Genomic DNA, 20,488 nt, shown 5'->3' with positions numbered 1-20,488 from the left:
TCAGAATCAACCAATTAAGTTTAAAATCCCCGGCCCGACCGGGAATCGAACCCGGGACACTCTGGACCAAAGGCCAGCACGCTAATTAGCCATGGATCCGGACTTATTATTAAAATAATAATATTTAATAATAATAATAGTAATAATAATAATTTTAGCTGTGAGCTTGCATTCGGGAGATGGCGTGTTCGAATCCCACCGTCGGTTGCCCTGAAAATGGTTTTCTGTGTTTTCCCATTTTCACACCAGGCAGATGCGTGGGCTGTAGCCTACCTCAATTGAAGCGACCACCACTACCTTCCCAGTCCTAGCGCTTTCCCATCCTTGCGTCGCCGAAAACCTTCGATGTGTTGGTGCGACGGTAAACCACTAGCTATATATTTATATATTAACTGTCATATGTTTATAGTAGATAGACAGTCAAATAGACATTTGTTGAGTGCTGTAATAGTCTAATGTTGTCTTTAACTAATTTATAAAAAGTAGATAAATAGTTATTAGCTGGTCCGACTCATTGACTGAATGGTCAGCGTTGAGGTCTTCGGTTCAGAGGGTTCCTGGTTCGATTTCCGGCGGGGTCGGGGATTTTAATCGTGTTTGATTAGTTCTTCTAGTTCGGGGACTGGGTGTCTGTGTTTGTTCAAACACTTTCCTCTTCATATTCAGACAGCACAGTACGCTACCAACCACCACAGAAACACGCAATAGTGATTATATCCTTCCATATAAGGAAGGGCATCCGGCCGCAAAACAGGGCCAAACCCACAAGTGCGACACAGTTCGCACCCGTGACCCTACAGGTGTGGAAGAAGAAGAAGAAGAAGAAGAAGAAGAAGAAAAATGCTCATTAGCTGGTGACATCTAGTGTTTACAGTGCATTATGTCTCCTGGTATGGACTAGAACAAGTTTGTTACTTTCAGTGACCTGCCTCAGTGCAATCCTTGGCTTTGACACCATGAAAGTGACGGAGATGTGAGCGAATCTAGCAATGCCATTCCTAACGCAGCCAGTCCCTGAAATGAAATGGCATATGCTTTTAATATCGGGAGTGTCCGAGGGCATGCTTGGGTCGCCAGGTGCAGGTCCTTAGATTTGACGCCCGTAGTTGACCCGCGCGTCGTGATGATGAAATGATGATGAAGACGACATATACACACAACCCCCGTGTCAGAGGAATTAACCATTGATAGTTAAAATTCCCAAGCCTGGCGGAATGTTCTCCATATACTAACTCTTTTATAAAATTAATATGAATAACAGACAGATAGTACTACGATTTCGACATTCACAAGCACCATAATTCAAGGGAACTGATTCTAAACACATCGTCGGCGGGATTCAGCCGATCTTCTTTGACAGAAGTTTGTTCGGGATCTCTGGTGACGCGTCTGAAGGCCGCTGCCTGGCGGCGCTGTTATCAACTTGTGCACGTCCAAACGGGGAGTGATGATTCACGTCAGTACCAAAGAGGATGGTCAGTATTGAGAACGTGTGTGTACAGTTTCGTGATATCAGCTGCAATGATGGCGAAGCGGATTGACCCTTACTGGGAGGGCTACATAACAGCCCTTTTTGGTGCTAAATATTGGTATCCTGCAATCCAATGAACGTGCAAGAAGCATGATCAGTGTTGTATTGAATAAAAAAGACAAAGGCCGACTGGGCTTAATTCCGAAGGGGAAAAAAACAGGCAAATCCACGACCAGCCCATCATCCGTACTCCAGAAGTGGTGAGGAAAGTGAAGGCCCTTTTCTCAGTTGGTAACTCTGCCTCCCAAATAACTATCCTACGTAAGTTGGGGATGTCTGTTTCAACAGTTAATAACATAATCAACAAGAACCTGCAATTATAAAAGCGGCATAAGCGCCGAGTTCACAAGTTGTTGTCTTGTCACATTTCGGAACGTGGCATTAACGAAAGAAAGCTGTATGAGGGCTATTTGGCAGAGGACAGATGGAAAAGTGTGGTGACATTAGACGAACTGATTTACTATCGCCCTAGAGACAAAAAAAAGTAAGTTGTCAAACATTGTCCAATGCCAGGAACGTTTTCCAGGGGGTTGCATGATCATCGCTGGATACTCATACATTGGCAAGTTAACCATTCGCCGTGTCACCTAATAATGGGGAGGTGAACTCTACATACTATTTGCAGAAGGTGTTAACACCCTTTACAACACAGATATCCCAGCACTGAATGGGAGGGCGAAAAATCTGTTATGGCTAAATCGAAATAAAGCACCCAGCCACACCTCTCGTTCGACTCGTCTTTCCTTAGAGAGAATGTAGACGAAAACTGGAATCCTTGCAATTCCTTTTATTGACATTCCGGTGAAGGCACCCGATGTTTCACCCATGGACTTCTGCGCATTTGAATTCCTAAAAACGGCCTTAAATAGACGTCCACGCACTATCATTGGCCTCTAGGAAGCCTGTCGGAAGGAGTGGGACAAGATAGACATGCTAGCTCTGCGAAAGTTTGCTGCAATGGAAATTACGTTTTCGAGCTATAGCTAGAAATGCTGGCTTTCCAATTGAGCATGATGGTTGGTGGAGACTTGGCTTTTCATAAGCTAATTACCCTTCAAACATCATCCCCAGAGATCCTGAACGACCTTCTGTATTGATTTAGACTGGATGGCCGTAGCAATAATGTGAGAAAGCTGTATTCTAGTATGGAACATTTAGATTCATATATTCAGGTAAGCAACTGTCAAAATTATTGTGTGGCCCTTCCATTCGTCTTTCCATCAAACCAGGACAGAAATATTGGGAAAATGTCAGTAGTTTTCTGAGATGCATTTATTATTTTATTTTCACCCATTGTGTCAGTTAGGTTTAGAAATAAATAAAACTATGAAATTTATAAATAAAAACTTAACAAAATGTATTTATGAAATAAAATCATTACACGTATAAGTCAACAATAACAAAACAACGGGAAGGCGGTGTGGTTTTAGTGCCCCTTGTGTACAGGGAAGTCAGCGTACCAGCCGAAAGCGCCGTGGTGTCCAGTATGTGCTCCATAGTCGACGTAGTCATGACCGTCTCCACCGCCACCTCCGTGGTGAGCGCCGCGCTCGAAACGTCCTCCGTCACGGTCCTCCAACTCCTTGGCAACTTGCCGCGCGACTCTGACGAGGGGAGCGGAGCCAAAGTCTGCTACCTCCACTAGTTCGATATCTTCCAAGGGGATGGCCAGGAACCGGGGGCGAGCGCTTACTGCTACCACACACACTGCTACAAGGAGGAGCTGCAAAAAAATGAAAACGACATTGAAATGAGATTACCATATGGCTGCCGTAAGATGGAGGACATATCATAAAAATTAAATAATAGTAGAACTTGCTGGACTACTCGTCCCTGACGGCTGTTGAACAGTTTACAACCGTAGGTTTAGCACAACAACTGTCTCCAATTAACTCGTTACTATGACGGCAGAGAAATATTTTCACATCGGTAATGGTCGCCATTAATGGACTTGGAAAATAAAAGATTAGCCTATAGCTCGTCCGGTAAAAACTATCATAGAATAGAATATTCCCATTCCGTAGTTCCGGTTCGCCTGGAACTGGGGAGAGAGTAATTATTTATTGCAATCCAAAATATTTTGGTACATGCATGATTTTCATGTTACATTTAATTTATCTACCTATTAGTGCATTAAACATTACAAGTACTCCTAATCACTACTTAAACTCGTCCAGCTTCATAGTTAAGTGGTTAGCGTGCTGGCCTTTGGTCACATGGGTCCTGGGTTCGACTCCCGGCAGAGTCCGGAATTTTAACCATCATTGGTTAATTCCGCTGGCACGGGGACTGGTGTATGTGTCGTCTTCATTACCATTTCATCCTCATCACGACGCGCAGGTTGCCTACGGATGTCAAATCAAAAGACCTGCACCTGGCGACCCGAACTCCCGGCACTAAAAGCCATATGCCATTTCATTACTATTTAAACCCAATCTCTAAATTGTACTTTTTAATATTTGATTTATTTTTGTCCTAGACGTTATGATCTAGGACAACATGTATCTCACCCTTATTAATTTGTGTTAGTGCAAGAATTTCTTCATGCCAAAGTCTGAATAAATTTATCCTTAACTTACAATAGACATTTGAATTAACTTAATGATTGAATGATGAATGAATTGCATGACTAGATTGCATTCGTGCATGCATGAATAAATAAACACTTCTCTCTCCCAGTCACGGATAGCACCACCTGAAGAGAGAGCGTTCATTAATGAATATGAGATTGAATGCTTGAATGAATTTACTGCTCTCAGCGTACATCTACGGAACTCCAGCAGATAAGGCGAGAACATTCCAATGTGAATGAATGAATGAATGAATGAATGAATGAATGAACTGAATTGATGCATGATATAATAATAATAATAATAATAATAATAATAATAATAATAATAATAATAATAATAATAATAATAATAATAATAATAATGACAATCAACTGAGTAGATGGGGTTCGATTCCCATCTCAGCCATCCTCGAAGTGTTTCCCACTTCTTCAGGCAAATGCCGGGATGGTACCTAACTTAGGGCCATGGCCGCTTCCTTCCCTCTTCCTTGTCTATCACTTCCAAACTTCCCATCCCCCTACAAGGCCCAAATTCAGCCTGGCCGCCTGGCCGAGGTTCTGGTCCTCCTCCCCAGTTGTTTCCCCTCGACCCAAAGTCTCACGCTCCAGAACACTGCTCTTGAGGCGGTAGAGGTGGGATCCCTCACTGAGTCCGAGCGAAAAAGCAACCCTAGAGGGCAAACGGATTAATAAAGGAAGAAATAATAATAATAATAATAATAATAATAATAATAATAATAATAATCATAATAATAATAATAATAATAATAACATTACATCCGTCCTAAATGCTAGTTGCTGACAGACACCGAGGTGTCGAAATTTTGTACCGCAGGAGTTTTTTTTTGACGTGCCAGAAGCCAACGGCACGGAGGTGTTACCCGTAAGGGAACAGTGACAAAAGTGTACATGTTTCGTTTGAGGGTTGTTGCATTATTCTGTTCTGTGTTGTACGTTTTGGTTATTTGCATTTTACAGGCTTTTTCACTTTTGTGAAAGTATTTTCGCAGAAATAGGATGACTGGAGTAACAAGCCGAATAAATCATAATTACCTTATTATTCTGAAATGAGTCACCGGAGACCACGGGTCCCTTATACCAATACACTCAGAAGGTACTTATCCCTGAACAACCTCCAAAAGTTTGTCGGTGGAGTTCGGCTTCACCCTGTATGTGGAAGTTAGTAAAAAATGTAATAATCACTAACATCTTCGTTTTTATTCCTCGAACGGTAAAAAATCATGAAATGGAATGGATCGAAAATTATATTTATCACAACTTTTACTGCGTGTAGGTTTTTGAAATAGTTAATATTAACGTAGAAATTTGACATTTTCTGTTTTGATCCCCACGCCACTGTATCATGGATCAAATAATATACAGCCTGGGGCAACCCGGCTATCCCTGACCTTAAATGCCGAAATTCGACAAATTTCCTCCAGCCGTTTTCCCGTGATATATTCACAAACATACCCTGAAAAAATCGAGCTGGACCTATTTTAGGCTTTCGTCATAACATCTAACCTGTGTGATATATCATCATGATTTACCCCCCTGAAATTCTTAGGTATAATGTCAACCAAACTGACCAGAATCATGTGCCTAGGGTTGATAATTGTTTGGTTAAAAAGTATCTGTTTGCAAAAATTTGACTAAATATATGTTGTATTGAAGTGACACAAAATTAAAACTACTGATTTAGGAAATATATTTGTGGAAGTGGTCAGTTTTGTGACTGTTGCTTTAATTAAAATATCATTGTGCAAATATATGAATAAATTGTCCAGTTATGAAGTATACGGTGAATATCGATACCTGAACAGCCGCTATTTTGAATAAAAGCTAGTGAGTTTGATAATGCCTATGTCAGTACTGAAATTTGTGATTTTATTGTAAACATGTATTTTTTTAATTTAAAAAGTTTCGTTTGCTGTACGTGTAGTAGTGGACTGAGATGACAAGTATTTAATATTTAAAATGATTGATGTTTAAAGGTTGTAACATATTTATAGCAATTCTTTTAAACTAGGAATAGTATGGATGTACTGTTACGACAATAGATTATAATCTATTATTATACCTTAAGGATGAAGTTAAAAAGTAATTTTTCGTATTTTCAGCTTAGAGTGGATATTATGATACGCGAATAGCAGATAATTGAGCTGTATTAACACTGTGAAGCATTAAATTACAAATAAAACGCACTCATGAAATTCTGATTATCTTGGTGGTTAAGGTATGAATGAAACTTCCTGAAGAGCGAAAGTCGAACAAATCGATTTGAAATAAAAGTGAGTTGTACAGTAGAAGAGAAAAGTGCGGAGTTCATTAGGAGCACTTATCGAAAATGACTGGTTAGTTGATTACTCAATTTACTTTTTTCTGAGGGATTTCTTTTTTGTTACAATTCATTTACGTCGCACCGACACAGGTAGGTCTTATGGCGACGATGGAATAAGAAAGGTCCAGGAGTGGGAAGAAAGCGGCCGTGACCTTAATTAAGATACAGCCCCAGCATTTGCCTAGTGTGAAAATGAAAAACTAAGGACAACCATCTTGATGGCTGCCGACAGTAGGGTTTGAACCCACTATCTTCTGGACGCAAGCTCACAGCTGCGCGGCCCTAACCGCACGGCCAACTCGCCCGTTTCTGGGGGATTTAATGAAATATGTAACATCCTATAGAGAAAATTTCTAGGGAAAAACATACGAAGAAAATAGATATTTGCCGGATTTTTGCCAGTCATTAAGAGAGAGAAATACTTATGATTTATAAAACTGAACTGACATTTCGGCAATTTTTTGTCACTGTATTTTGTTCTCTGTCCTTATTTATTTATTTATTTATTTATTTATTTATTTATTTATTTATTTATTCCCTTCTGGAAGTCTAGGTGAACTTTTGGAACAGTTGTTTGTAGTCGTGTATCCTCTACTACCTCAAGAACCTTTAAGTTATGGGACTTACGGTTGGAGTAACGATTATGTCTTTCTCAAACTCAGAATCAGCAAAGACATCACCTATGACGTTGCCCTCATAGCGCTGAAGGGAGCCATTCGGATGCTGGGAAACCATTAACATTGATCCTTATATTAACGCTCTCAGTGGACCTCAAATTACAAATAACAAATTTTTTAATTCTATATTTAAATTTCAGTTTCTTTGATCATAACTGCTGTAGGCTATTCGTTTATAACTCTGCTGTAGGATTTTGGGTTTACCAAACGAGATGGCCGTGCAGTTAGGGTCGCGCAGCTGTGAGTTTGCATTCCTTGAACCCCACTGTCAGCATCCCTGAAGATCGTTTTCCGTGGTTTCCAATTTTCACACCACGCAAATGCTGGGGTTGTATATTAATTAAAGCTGCGGCCGCTTCCTTCCCACTCCTAGCTCTTTCCTATCCCATCGTCGGCGTAAGACCGCCAACCTATGTCGGTGCGAAGTAAATTGTAGTAGTAGTATTTTGCATTTCTGCGGTCACCTGTGATTTTAGGCATGTTCATGAATTAAATGCTTTTAAAATTGCTTCAAGGGAATGGAACATAATACTGAGAATGTTATTATACGAGGTAAATGTATTGTAATTGTTCCGTCAGTATTAAATTACGTCTGAGAAAGTGAATATTACCACGGCTGCCATTATATTACCCTTGATTTCTTGTGGGTTGAGGATCGAATTCATTGCGAACTTTCCATCTCGAATACGGAAATAAGAATCACTACTTTCAACAGAAAATTATGAACTGTAATTAAAAGTCATTTCACTGTGCCATCGAACGCTTTCGTAAAATTAAACTTTTTCCTTAGTCACACTTTTGTTTACTTTGTATAATTTGAGAGGCTGAGTACATATTTGAATGATCGGCCCCGCGATGTAGGGGGCAACGCGTCCGCCTGTCACCCGGCGGCCCTGGGTTCGATTCCCGGCCGGGTCAGGGCTTTTTAATTGTAGATTAATATAGCTGGCTCGGGGACTGGGTGTTTGTGACGTCCTTAATCTTCCTTTCCTCACACACAACATTCCACAATACCACCATTCCAATTACACGCAGGTTACAATATGGTGCCAGTAGGGGCAAAAGATCCAAATGGGTCGACGCCCCGAACAAATAGGAAAAAACATTTGAATATCGGCCTCGTGAGAACGTGTTTATTAATAGTATATTGTAATAATTCGTATCTAAGAACACGATGGCGTGAACTATGATGTTTTCCTGCTGTTTGCCTGGAGAAAGTTTAAACCTCAGGAGTATAGAACCACTTGGGAACAGCCACACTTAAGACAGCCCTTGAAACTCATCGAGGCTTGGCCTTGCCACGTAAATGTTGTGGAGCATGTGTTACAGCACCTGCCTCTGAAGGGGCCTGAGTAGAAGCTTTACTTGACCGAGCTCGATAGCTGCAGTCGCTTAAGTGCGGCCAGTATCCAGTATTCGTGAGATAGTAGGTTCGAACCCCGCTGTCGGCAGCCCTGAAAATGGTTTTCCGTGGTTTCCCATTTTCACACCAGGCAAATGCTGGGGCTGTACCTTAATTAAGGCCACGGTCGCTTCCTTCCCACTCTTAGCCCTTCCCTGTCCCATCGTCGCCATAAGACCTATTTGTGACGGTGCGACGTAAAGCAACTAGAAAAAAAAAAAAAACCCGATTGTTTCTTCTAACTCTAAAACAAAAACGGTCATCTCCGTAGAGGCCACGAAGACCCTTGGAGTAGTGGAAGGTAAAGGCTTCCACTGCCAGTCACCTCTGTACTAAGAGCAAGAGAGTGGTTAGCTCTAAGCCCGTCCGTCTATGTCAGCAGAAATTAACCCGGTGCTCATTTTTGGTGTAGGCTGAGTGAACCTCAGCTCCATAACCTTCCCCAGAAGCAGAAATTTCGTTCCCTAATTTTCAGCTTCTTAAAGGTAATCGAATCCACATTCTTCTGAATGAACCGAGAATTCACAGATGTTCTAACATTTTAGAGATTTTTGGGAAATGACACATAGATTACAATTCCTCATTTTTAACATTTATATTATTAGCTTATATTAAACTTCGAGCCTCCATTCCACGAACCAGTTATCGTATTTCCCATTTTGAGGAAATACTACCATGCAGTCCGCCTCTGTGGTGTAGTGGTTGGCGTAATTAGCTGCCACCCCCCGGAGGCCCGGGTTCGATTCTCGGCTCTGCCACGAAAATTTGAAAAGTGGTACGAGGGCTGGAACGGGGTCCACTCAGCCTCGGGAGGTCAACTGAGTAGAGGTGGATTCGATTCCCACCTCAGCCATCCTGGAAGTGGTTTTCCGTGGTTTCCCACTTCTGCTCCAGGCGACTGCCGGGATTGTACCTAACTTAAGGCCACGGCCGCTTTTTTCCCTTCTCCTTGCCTACCCCTTCCAATCTTCCCATCCCTCCACAAGGCCCCTGTTCAGCATAGCAGGTGAGGCCGCCTGGGCGAGGTACTGGTCATACTCCCCAGTTGTATCCCCCGACCAAGAGTCTGAAGCTCCAGGACAGTGCCCTTGAGGCGGTAGAGGTGGGATCCCTCGCTAAGTCCGAGGGAAAAACCGAACCTGGAGGGTAAACAGATGATGATGATGATGATGATGATGATGATGATGACTACCATGCAGTTTTGCCCATTACTATTCCAGTATTCTCGATTTTGAAATGACTGATCCTTGCGAAGAGATATCTTTCTTATTTCTATAGGCTGCACACTGGATTCATTGGACGTTATGGAAACAACACCTCGTTTAAGTAAGCCAAGAAATGATGTCTCACAAGTAATCTAAACAGCCTCAGCTGCATTTTGCAGGAGTTTTCATTTGATGTTAATTAGGTTGCCTACATGTGAATTTCGACGTTTTTGGTTTACTATACTAGATAGTAGAGAAACAAGAATTCTATTGAGCTGCTCGTTGCAGCGTTTTTTTCTTTGGTAAACAATGAATATATAACCTTTGTCAACACCGTACCACATGAAGTGCAGAAGGGATCTTTTTTTGCGCCTACAAATATCTCACTACCTGAAGGCTGACATTCTACCACTGATTCACAAAGGGAGTTTAGATCTGAAAGATTCATGCTAATAGTGACAGAGAAGTAAAATGATGCCATTTCTTATGAGTGTTCTATTGTGAAAGTCAGATTACAGGTGAATGAAATAGTCATTGAGTTTTGTCATTGGCATACGTGTTACGAGCGATGTGGGTCCTTGGAGTCCTTGTCTTCGGCTTTCCAGCGCATTAAGGAACTCACGCGGGACAAAATTCCAATATCTCTGCGTCTCCCCAAAATCTATTTGAAATAAATTTGTGAATATTATTTATTGTTGCTAGGGCCTGCCTGGCCGAGGCGATAAAGGCGTGTTCGGTTCGCCCGGAAGGACGTGGGTTCGAATCCCCGTCAGGAAGTCGTAAAATTTAAGAAATGAGGTTTCCACTTCCGGAGGTGCATATGGCCCTGAGGTTCACTCAGCCTACACCAGAAATGAGTACCAGTTTAATTCCTGGGGGCAAAGGCGGCCGGGCGTAGAGCTAACCACTCTACCCCATCAAGTGCCGAGGTTACGGATAGTGGAAACCTTTACCTTCCACCCCTCCAAGGGCCTTCATGGCCTGTACGGAGAAGACTTTGCTTTGCTTTATTTATTGTTGCTAAGTAACAGCAAATATTTAATAACAGTGACACAGAGTGGTGCTTTTTTAAAAAACTCAAACTTTTGAAGGTGGTTATAAAAGTACTCAAACATTAGTGGACACAAAATACTCCCAACTTCGCCCTTACCCCGTTCCTAACTTACGTAACAGTTGTTTATTTCATATTGTTGCTCTTTAGTTTTTAACAACTATGTTGTAGATTTGTTTCTTTTTTCGTAAGAAGGGATGTAATTTTAGGCAAGAATGAGAAAAAATCGTGTTTTTTTTAATCAGCAGATTATTTTAGTCAGGAATAAAATTCACCCCTAAATGTCAGAAAATATATCAATGGCATACGATTATTTCAAATAATGTTAGTCATTAAACAATAACAACTCGGCTATCATTCTGTCCGGCTCCATGGCTGAGCAGTCCTCGGGGTCCCGAATTCAATTCCCAATCGGGTCGAATGATTTTAATTGTAAAAGGTTAATTGCCTTGACTCGGAGACTGGGTATTTTAATTGTATCCACAATTCCTCCACCACACTTAGACGAGGTTTCCTATACCCAGCAGACGCCTCCCTCCCTGGCCAGAGGGTCTACCCCTTAAATGCTGCACCAATCGAACAATACCAACACGAAATATTGTACCGTCAATAGCTAACCTTGTTAGGAATATTCAAAATATAATGCTGTTCGTCTCTAGTGATTGGTTCTTCTGAATGATCCGTAATGTAAACATTATACGAGTTATTGACCTCAGTACAACGGAGTGAAAGAATAAACCTACTTACCACACACTTCATGATGCTGATGGTTGTTGAGACTCTAGGAGTGTAATACCTCGAAGGCGACAGTCTTCTCCTTTATACGCCTCCCATCTCCCACTTTCTCCAAACATTCGCACACAAGAAACGGAACCAGGCCGATGCGCTTGGCGGTTTTTACCGGGCGGGAGTCAAGCAGTGACAGGGCAGGAACAAGCTGTTCTTCTGTTAGAGATGCAATTAGTCGCTTATAAGAAACACTAGTAGGACGCTTTCCTTTTCGTATCGGAGTGATCACTGCTGACAACCAAACGAGATTCCGTACTCCATCTCCAAATTCGTGGGAACTTATTCACCGACGTTAGATTGGACGATTAGTTTATTGCAAGAATACTGCATTAGAATTCAAGTTATTCGCTCATTCAATAATAGTAATAATAATAATAATAATAATAATAATAATAATAATAATAATAATAATAATAATAATAATGTGTAACCTCTGGAGAAGAATGGCGGTTGTCTTTCCAGTTGACGCCTATAGGTGATGATGATGATGCTTGTTGTTTAAAGGGGCCTAACATCGAAGGTCATTGGCCCAACGCCTATAGCTGATATGGGTATCTGTGAGGATGGGGCTCTAACTAAGATTAAATATAATGTTGAAGACAGCACAAACACCCAGCCCGCGAGCCACAGGAATTAATTAATGAAAGTTAAAATCCCCGTCCCGGCCGGGAATTGAACCCTGGACCACGTGGGCCAAAGGTCAGCATGCCAACCATTTAGCTATGGATCCGGGCTTTCATCCAGTTAATCGGTGTGGTGTATAATAATAATAATAATAATAATAATAATAATAATAATAATAATAATAATAATAATAACTGACTAAGCGAGTTGGCTGTGCTGTTCGGGCCTTGTAGCTGTGAGCTTGTGTCCGGGAGACGATGGATCCAAAATCTACTGTCGGCAGCTCTCAGGATAGTTTTCCGTGGCTCCTCTATTTTCACATCTGTACCTTAATTGAGGTCATGATTGCTTTCTTCCCAGTCATAGCCCTGTCCCATTCCATCGTCGCCATAAAACTAAAGAGCCGGTGCGACACAAAAGAATAATAATAATAATAATAATAATAATAATAATAATAATAATAATAATAATAATAATAATGTCCGCCTCTGTGGTGTAGTGGTTAGTGTGATTAGCTGCCACCCCCGGAGGCCCGGGTTCGATTTCCGGCTCTGCCATGAAATTTGAAAAGTGGGACGAGGGATGGAACGGGGTCCAGTAAGCCTCGGGAAGTCAAATGAGTAGATGTGGGTTCGATCCCCACCTCAGCCATCCTGGAAGTGGTTTTTCGTGGTTTCACACTTCTCTTCCAGGCAAATGCCGGGATGGTACCTAACTTAAGGCCACGGCCGCTTCTTTCCCTCCACCTTGTCTATCCCTTCCAATCTTCCAATCCCCCACAAGGCACCTGTTCAGCATAGCAGGTGAGGCCGAGGCGCCTGGGCGAGGTACTGGTCATTCTCCCCAGTTGTATCCGCTGACCCAATGTCTCACGCTCCAGGACACTGCCCTTGAGGCGGTAGCGGTGGGATCCCTCGCTGAATCCGAGGGAAAACCAACCCTGGAGGGTATACAGATTAAGAAACAAAGAAAGATAATAATAATAATAATAATAATAATAATAATAATAATAATAATAATAATAATAATAATAGAAGCTTTCGTGGCTTAGGCGGCAGCGCGCCGCCCTATCACCACTGGATACCGTCGTTCAAATCCCGGTCATTCCACGCGAGATTTGTGCTGAACAAAGCGGAGGCAGGACAGGTTTTTCTGCGGGTACTCCAATATTCCCTGTCATATTTCATTCCAGCAACACTCTTCATTAACATTTCATCTATCAGTCATTTATCATTGCCCAAAGGGAAGTGCGACAGGCTTCGGCAACCGACGCATCTCCTATCCTCGCCGCTAGATGGGGCTCCTTTCATTCCATTCCTGACCCGGTCGAATGACTGGAAACAGCCTGTGGATTTTCATTTCAACAACAACAACAATAAGAAGAAGAAGAAGAAGATTGTTGTTACGATCCGCGAACTATTTAATGGTTTTCGGAGACGCCGAAGTGCCGGAATTCTTTTACGTGCCACTAAATCTACCGATTCGAGGGTGACGTATTTGAGCACCCCCAAATACCACCGAACTGAGTCGAAGTCAAACCCTCCTACTTGAGTTCAGAACGCCAGCGCTCTACCGCCAGAGCTTCCCAGCCCGGCAAGGTAGTCCATTGGTTCGAATTCGAGCCGTAGTGGAGTATGCGTGTATGTTGAATCTTCAGCCCGAAGGCCCTAGGCAATGAATATGGATACTAGGAACCGAACCGCCATTGTCAGTCACCTGTGTTGTTAAACACATGTAGAGGAGTTCCTCAGAACAGTTCAGTATTTTAATCAGTGTGGTGACCTTTAGAGGAAACAATTAAATCATGCGAATTTCTGTTATGAAATGAATGCAGGTAATTGGAATTTCAAACAAGTGGTTGGCATTGCTGAATATACTAGTATTTCCTTTTCCCATGGGTGCAAGAACAGTTACCTGAATTGAGATGACATGAAATTTTCATTACCTTATCAATGAACTTAACTGTAAGAAAGTGACCATATTTCAGCTCGGCGATCGTCCAGCGCAGGCGTGGGAGGTAATCGGTGATCACTGCCATAACGCGCTTACACAAAAAAAATATTGAGACTTATTCCAATCAACTGAGTCTTACAAAATAAACAAAAAGAATAACCATAATGGGCCTTAAAGAGATACACACGGAAATAATAATAATAGCCTCACAATACTAGCAGTACAGAGGAGGCTACCCACCACCTACAGAACCTTCACATTATAGCGGCTAGGGCTGGCTTGAAAATCAACGTCAAGAGGACTGAATTCATGATCAATATCAAGGAAGCCCTTTTCACAATACCACTGGAAGACACCACCATCAGAAAGGTCCCGGTGGTCAAATACCTAGGATAGTGGATCTCAGCAAACCAGAGTGAAAACTTAGCCATAGACGCCAGGTGCACCAAGTCTGAAAGAGCCTACCACTCCTGTAGAAGTATTAACGCATCAAAATACCTCTCTAAGCTCAAACTCAAGGTATATAATGCAGTAGTAAAACAATATGTTCTCGGTCGTTGGATGCAGAGTGGGTCTCGGCCCACAAATGGCCACCCCTGGTCAATGGTCCAACAGCTCTGCACTCCGACCGGCCAACCGAGCAGAGGAGGGGTGGCCACGGCTCTACCGTGGCTCTACCATGGCTCTACGCCTCTGCATTCGGGAGACGGGACAGGGCTGGACCTCACGGCTGGCCCCAACCGCCAGTTGTTCTGAGAATGGTTTTCCGTGGTTTTCTATTCTGCTGCACTAAGGCGAATGCCGGGATAGTTCTAAGTATAGGCCACGGCTGCTAACCCCCTCACTTTCTCTAAGCATCTCCTTCACAATAACACATCTTGCGGCCTGAGAGACTGCGTTACCGTCTAATAGGCCTGCCTCCCCCTTCAGAGGAGGAATGAAAAGATTTTAGTAGCAGTATCTGTTCTCTGCGCTTTTGAGTGTCTCGTGATGACCAGTAAAGGACCTCTCAGGAAACTAGAACTCAAGGAAAAGAAGATCTTGAGAAGAATACTGGGACCCGTAAGAGAGGAGGGAGGCACCTGCAGAATTCGGTTCAACGATGAGCTATACTAACATCAGGAAGACATCGTCAAGTACATAAGAAAAATGCGCCTGGTCTTCTATAGGCACCTAACCCGCATGAACCCCTGCAGACTTACCAACACGATCTTCGCTGTGGCATGTAGAGGGAAGGCATCCAGTCGGATCTGGAACAACTGGGGATCCTGCTTGAGTCCATACAAGACCACCCATAGTTTCGGCAAGCCATCTAGCGGGGAATTTTCCCAACGTCACTTACTAGTAGGAAGAACACAGGGACCAGCCTTATGTGGATGGAGGAAGGAAAGCCGGCTCACGGCCAGAAAATGGAGGAATACTGGAGGAGGAGGAAACAGAAGGCCGAAGTGACGAGAAGATAGAGCCTCAATAGGCCCAAACGACAAAGAATAAGAATGCATCATACAAATTAATCACTTCAAGTACTTGGGAGAAATGATCGAAAAACTGGTGAAGAAAATCTAGCCGACAAACCCCGCACAGATAAACTGTGTAAAACCTACGCAATCACCTGGAATATTTACAACAAGAAACAACTTTCTACCAAAGCCATACTCCATCACTACCTCAAAGTCGCTCTGCTAGAAGCACTCTACGTGACTGAGATATCATCATTAACCACCAACATCAAAGATATCGAAAAAATGGGCCGGCATATACTGAGGAAAATATTCGGATCAAAGGTCCAAAATGGTATCTGGATGCGCGAAAACTCGGAAAAACTTTATTCACTGACCAAACGATTCACTTCAGGAAAAGACGTATGGAATTCTATGGATATACAGTATAGCACGAATGGACGACACGCGATTGACCAAAGAAAATCCTCCTCATTATCAATGGAACCCGATAAACCAAAGTGGGTTGACTATTAGAAACCCAAGAGGATCTCGCAGAAGTCAATATTGATCCACTGGCAACTACATGGAATGCATATAGACAGAAAATCAACTCGTACAAGTCCACGCCCAAGGAACCGATGACAAATTTGAAACCCAAAAGACTCACGGATTCAAGAAAGACAACAAACCAATAGCAAGAGGATGAGGAAGCTATAGGAAGATAAGAACAAAAAGACAAAATGATAGATAGTGGTTCTACGTGCTCATTAGAGGGCAAAAAGCATATTACAACTGCTACTACTAATGACTAAATCGGGCGAGCTGGCCGTGCGGTTAGAAGCGCGCAACTGTGAGCTCGCATCCGGGAGATAGTGGGTTCGAACCCCACTGTCGGCAGCCCTGAAGATGGTTTTCCGTGGTTTCCCATTTTTACACCAGGCAAATGCTGGAGCTGTACCTTAATTAAGGCCACGGTTGCTTCCTTCCCTTTCCTAGGCCTTTCCTGTCCCATCTTCGCCATAAGACCTATCTGTGTCGGTGCGACGTAAAGCAACTAGCAAAAAAAAAAAAAAAAATATGCTAATAACTAATATCGGTTCACATAATAATAGGCTGTGATTACACAACTTCCTTAATTTTCTCAAATACTTTCCTCTTTCACCAGTATTATATAATTTTCTGGCTCGCACTTGCTAGTTCTTCCTGCGAGAATACCTCTCTTGATCTCTTTGGTTTACCTTCGGACACATCCATCACCTCCGCAGTTTTCATTCTGAATACTTTTGTATTTCCTATGACTTCTTACCCCATACCACATTTTTAAGTTCATGATGGACTTCTTCCAACAATGAGAATTTTGTATTCTTGTTCTTTTACCTCCTGTGGGTGGGGCGGTAGAATAACCACCACGGTATTCCCTGCCTGTTGTAGGAGGTGACTAAAAGGGGCCCCAAGGGCTCTCAACTTGGAAGCGAGGATTGGTGACCACGGGGCCGTTAGCTGAGTCCTGGCATTGCTTTTAGTTACTTTTGCCAGGCTCCTTAGTTTCATTGTCCTATCCGACCTCCACAGGTCAACTCTTGTTCTTTTCCGACACCAACAGTATTAGGTATCCGAAGCTTAGAGAATCTTTCATTTTCATGCCCTTCGTGGCCCTCGTCTTTCTTTGATCGATACCTTCATTTTTCATAGTATATGGCCTCTAGCATTTTTTCCCTCTGAATGTTGCTAATAGATAATGGTTGCCCAGTTCTACTCCTCTTAAAACAATAATCACCACCACCATCACCTGTCGCCTTTTAATGTTTATCTGATGGGAATTCTTTCGGGAATTGTGGGAATTGTAATGGATTTTGTCTGGTTAAATTCAATTACTGAGCATTATATTATCAAAGGCTAAAGTCTAAATATTTTCATAAAATGCATGGTTTCCTTATTGAGAACAGACAAGTCACAAGTTTTGCTATTGGCGCTGTTCTTTGATTCAATTTCAGCAATTATTTTCCAGCAACACAAAACGCTAAGAAGCCTCCCGTTGGTTGGATCTCCAATATTCCCTGGGGTATGACGTCGTTAATACCACTTCTTGAAGTATGTCATTTGAACATACTCAAAGGAATCATTTCTGCCGTCAATAACCAATGGTGAAATGAATGAAACTAGATCATTGATGTGAACCATTGTGATGCAAGTGGAAGAAATCAATACTAACATTTAAGCGGAATGTGCTATTAGATGCTTGCACGGCGACTTAAAGGTAAAATGTGATATGATGGAGGAGGGGTGTTTGTTGGGAAGGTGAGGTATCCAACAGATGAGCCCAATACCGCACTGCATCGAAACACTGGTAACTTTTGACGACAGAATTACATGAAATTTATTTAGCTATCTCAATCGGAAACCATATTTTTCGTCGAGATAAATTCCATTTTACAAGTTCAGTGTTGGCATAACTATGACGTACCTCCTTCACTTCTTGAGACAGAACTCCATCCTCTCTATTTTTATGAGGTTCTGGTGGATTTCGAGTAATGATTTATTGGGAATTGCGGAGTAGTTATTTCTTGTTGGCAGCACTGACACAACCCTACTGTAAGCTACATTTTACTCTGAACTGCGTCAAGAAACAGATGCAACAACAAAAAATACTACAGAAATCAGGATATAATAACAGGCAGAGTGAGTTATGAATAAATAATAATGACAAGTATGAACACTGTAGATAGTGACTCGTTCCAAGGAAGGGAAAGAAAGTGCACATGGAGAAAGGAACTACGCAAAACTATGTCAAGCTCATGAGGAATGCCGACTTCCTGAGAATGTTAGTTAGCACAAACAATACGCAAAACTGTGACATTTCCCATCGATGAATGGTTTAGTCTGGCCTTCGTAAATGTCGTGAGAAACACTCCTGCGTCAACATTATGTAATTGTCGAAGACACATGTCTACACTGCTTTTTTTGGGTCATGCTGTCTAAAATAAACACAGGATCTTCCTTGCTAATTGTAGCCTAAAGCGGGCCATACATGCTGAGATATGTATCAAAACACCGTCTCATGAGGCGGACTCTAAATACAAGTCTCTCGTCTCCGTGGCGCTATACAAGCCGAAATTTGTTGCTAGTTTTGGTAGGAAGAATATGGCGTCCCATCCTCCAGCAGACGAAATGCTTGCTATGGGGATAGTTCTTGGTGGTTTGTTGATGAAAAATCAGAGGGGAAAAAAGCAAAGAAAATGGTCAAAAATGGCTTTTAAGGAAGTTAGCGGATACTACTCCCGAAGATTTCTTTAATTATTTGGGAATGGGTGTTCAAATATTTTATACTTTGTTAGAATTGATAGGCCATGAAATCCAAAACCAAGATTAGAATTATAAGGCGTGATCAAAAAGTTTCCGTTTCAGGGCGTTGGTGCAGCGGACATGCAACGTAGAGCGACTCCGATGCGCGTATATATAAGCATGGACATATAGGCAAAGGGATTCTTCAATTTCTTTGCGCACCTCCTTCTTCTCTCACATCTCCCCAATCCGTCCGCATCTCTTGACCAGAGAGAGGGCGTAACTCTGAAGGGTGGGGAATGAAAGCTTTTGATGAGTATGATGGTGCAAAGTGTGCCAGATCTGTCGTGCCGAGGTGCGTGCGTTAAATGCGACCACGTGAACTATGGCGACGTTATTACCAAATGTGCCCAACCAGGACCAAAGTGCTGTGATTCTGCTATTGGCTGCTGAAAGACAAACACTGGTACACATCGATCGGAGAATGAAGACTGTGTATGGGGCAGCATTTCTGTTGAAAGCCACCGTTGTGGAATGGTGCACCAAGTTCCGTGCGGGTCGCGTTTCGACACAAGAAACCGGTCGATCTGGGAGGCCAGCCTTATCCATTACGCACAACAGCAAGCGGCGGTGGATGACACTCGAGCACCTGCCCTATAGTCCTGATCTCTCCCCATGAATTATCAGGCCTTCGGTGCCCTCAAAAAGGCCTTGAAGGGTCGACGCTTCCTGTCAGATGATGATGTGCAGCAGGCGATTACGGACTTCTTCACGCAGCAGGAAACAGTGTTTTACCATACGGGGATCTTCAACCTGGTGTGTGGGTGGGATGAGTGCCTCACTGCTCACGGTGATTTTGACGGATTGGCATTTCGATTCAGGACTGTGCGGCCATCGAACGGAAAATCTTTGATCCCCCCTTATATGAGGGAAGCAGTGAGTGCCAAGGAAGAACTAGTGGTAATATTGAGGTACCCGTTCTCTTCGACTTGGGAAATTTATTCAGTTACCGCTGAAATGCACATCGGAAATTGTGAGTTTTCTTGAAGTCAAACTCTCTAACAGCCTCAGTGAAACGTGTCTGACAAAACGTAACCAAAATTTCGTACGCATTGTTTCCGGCACGTCTATCATGATTTCTGTCACTTTTTGAATCCATGGACAGGTGACTTTTGGTAGGAATTTATAAATTCTTCCCAAAATGCACGCTCAGATATTTCTCCGCTTACGATCACTTTTTCAAAGAAATACTCCGTTGAGACTTGTATCGTATTGCTTGTAACGGTCTTAAGGTCTCTTGTTCAGAGCGAGAGACGTGATTCCTGCTCCATTGCATCATGACATCACGTGAGACCAGTTGTGACAACGCTATACACTATAGAACGTATCAGGTACGCGTTTCATGAGACAGAATCTTGATACATATCTCGCCATTTATGGCCCACTTAATTCTACTCTCATGTTTATATAGCAGTTTTTTTATTATCGATTATCAAAATTGAATTTTAAAGAAAATTAAAGTTTTATCTGTAGTTTAGAAATCCTGGAGATTGTTACATTTTATTATGCGGAATCTCAAGAAAACTAATTCTGGTGCCAAAGGTAAAGCTTAAAACTTA

General features: G+C 42.4%; 1 protein-coding gene across 1 annotated transcript; it reads right to left on the bottom strand.

The window, feature by feature from the left end:
• Window positions 1-2,917: 2,917 nt before the first annotated feature.
• LOC136873805 (uncharacterized) lies at window positions 2,918-11,651 on the bottom strand. The gene is made up of 2 exons (XM_067147055.2): window positions 11,527-11,651; window positions 2,918-3,254 (listed from the first exon to the last, which is right to left on the bottom strand). The coding sequence occupies exons 1-2, from the start codon at window positions 11,536-11,538 to the stop codon at window positions 2,958-2,960; spliced, it is 309 nt and encodes a 102-aa protein (XP_067003156.1). The 5' UTR covers window positions 11,539-11,651; the 3' UTR covers window positions 2,918-2,957.
• Window positions 11,652-20,488: the final 8,837 nt, after the last annotated feature.

Source organism: Anabrus simplex, chromosome 1 (genome assembly GCF_040414725.1).
Source record: "Anabrus simplex isolate iqAnaSimp1 chromosome 1, ASM4041472v1, whole genome shotgun sequence".
NCBI lineage: Eukaryota > Metazoa > Arthropoda > Insecta > Orthoptera > Tettigoniidae > Anabrus > Anabrus simplex.
Note: the sequence above shows the minus strand (reverse complement) of the source record. Positions and strands in the feature narration are given on the sequence as shown.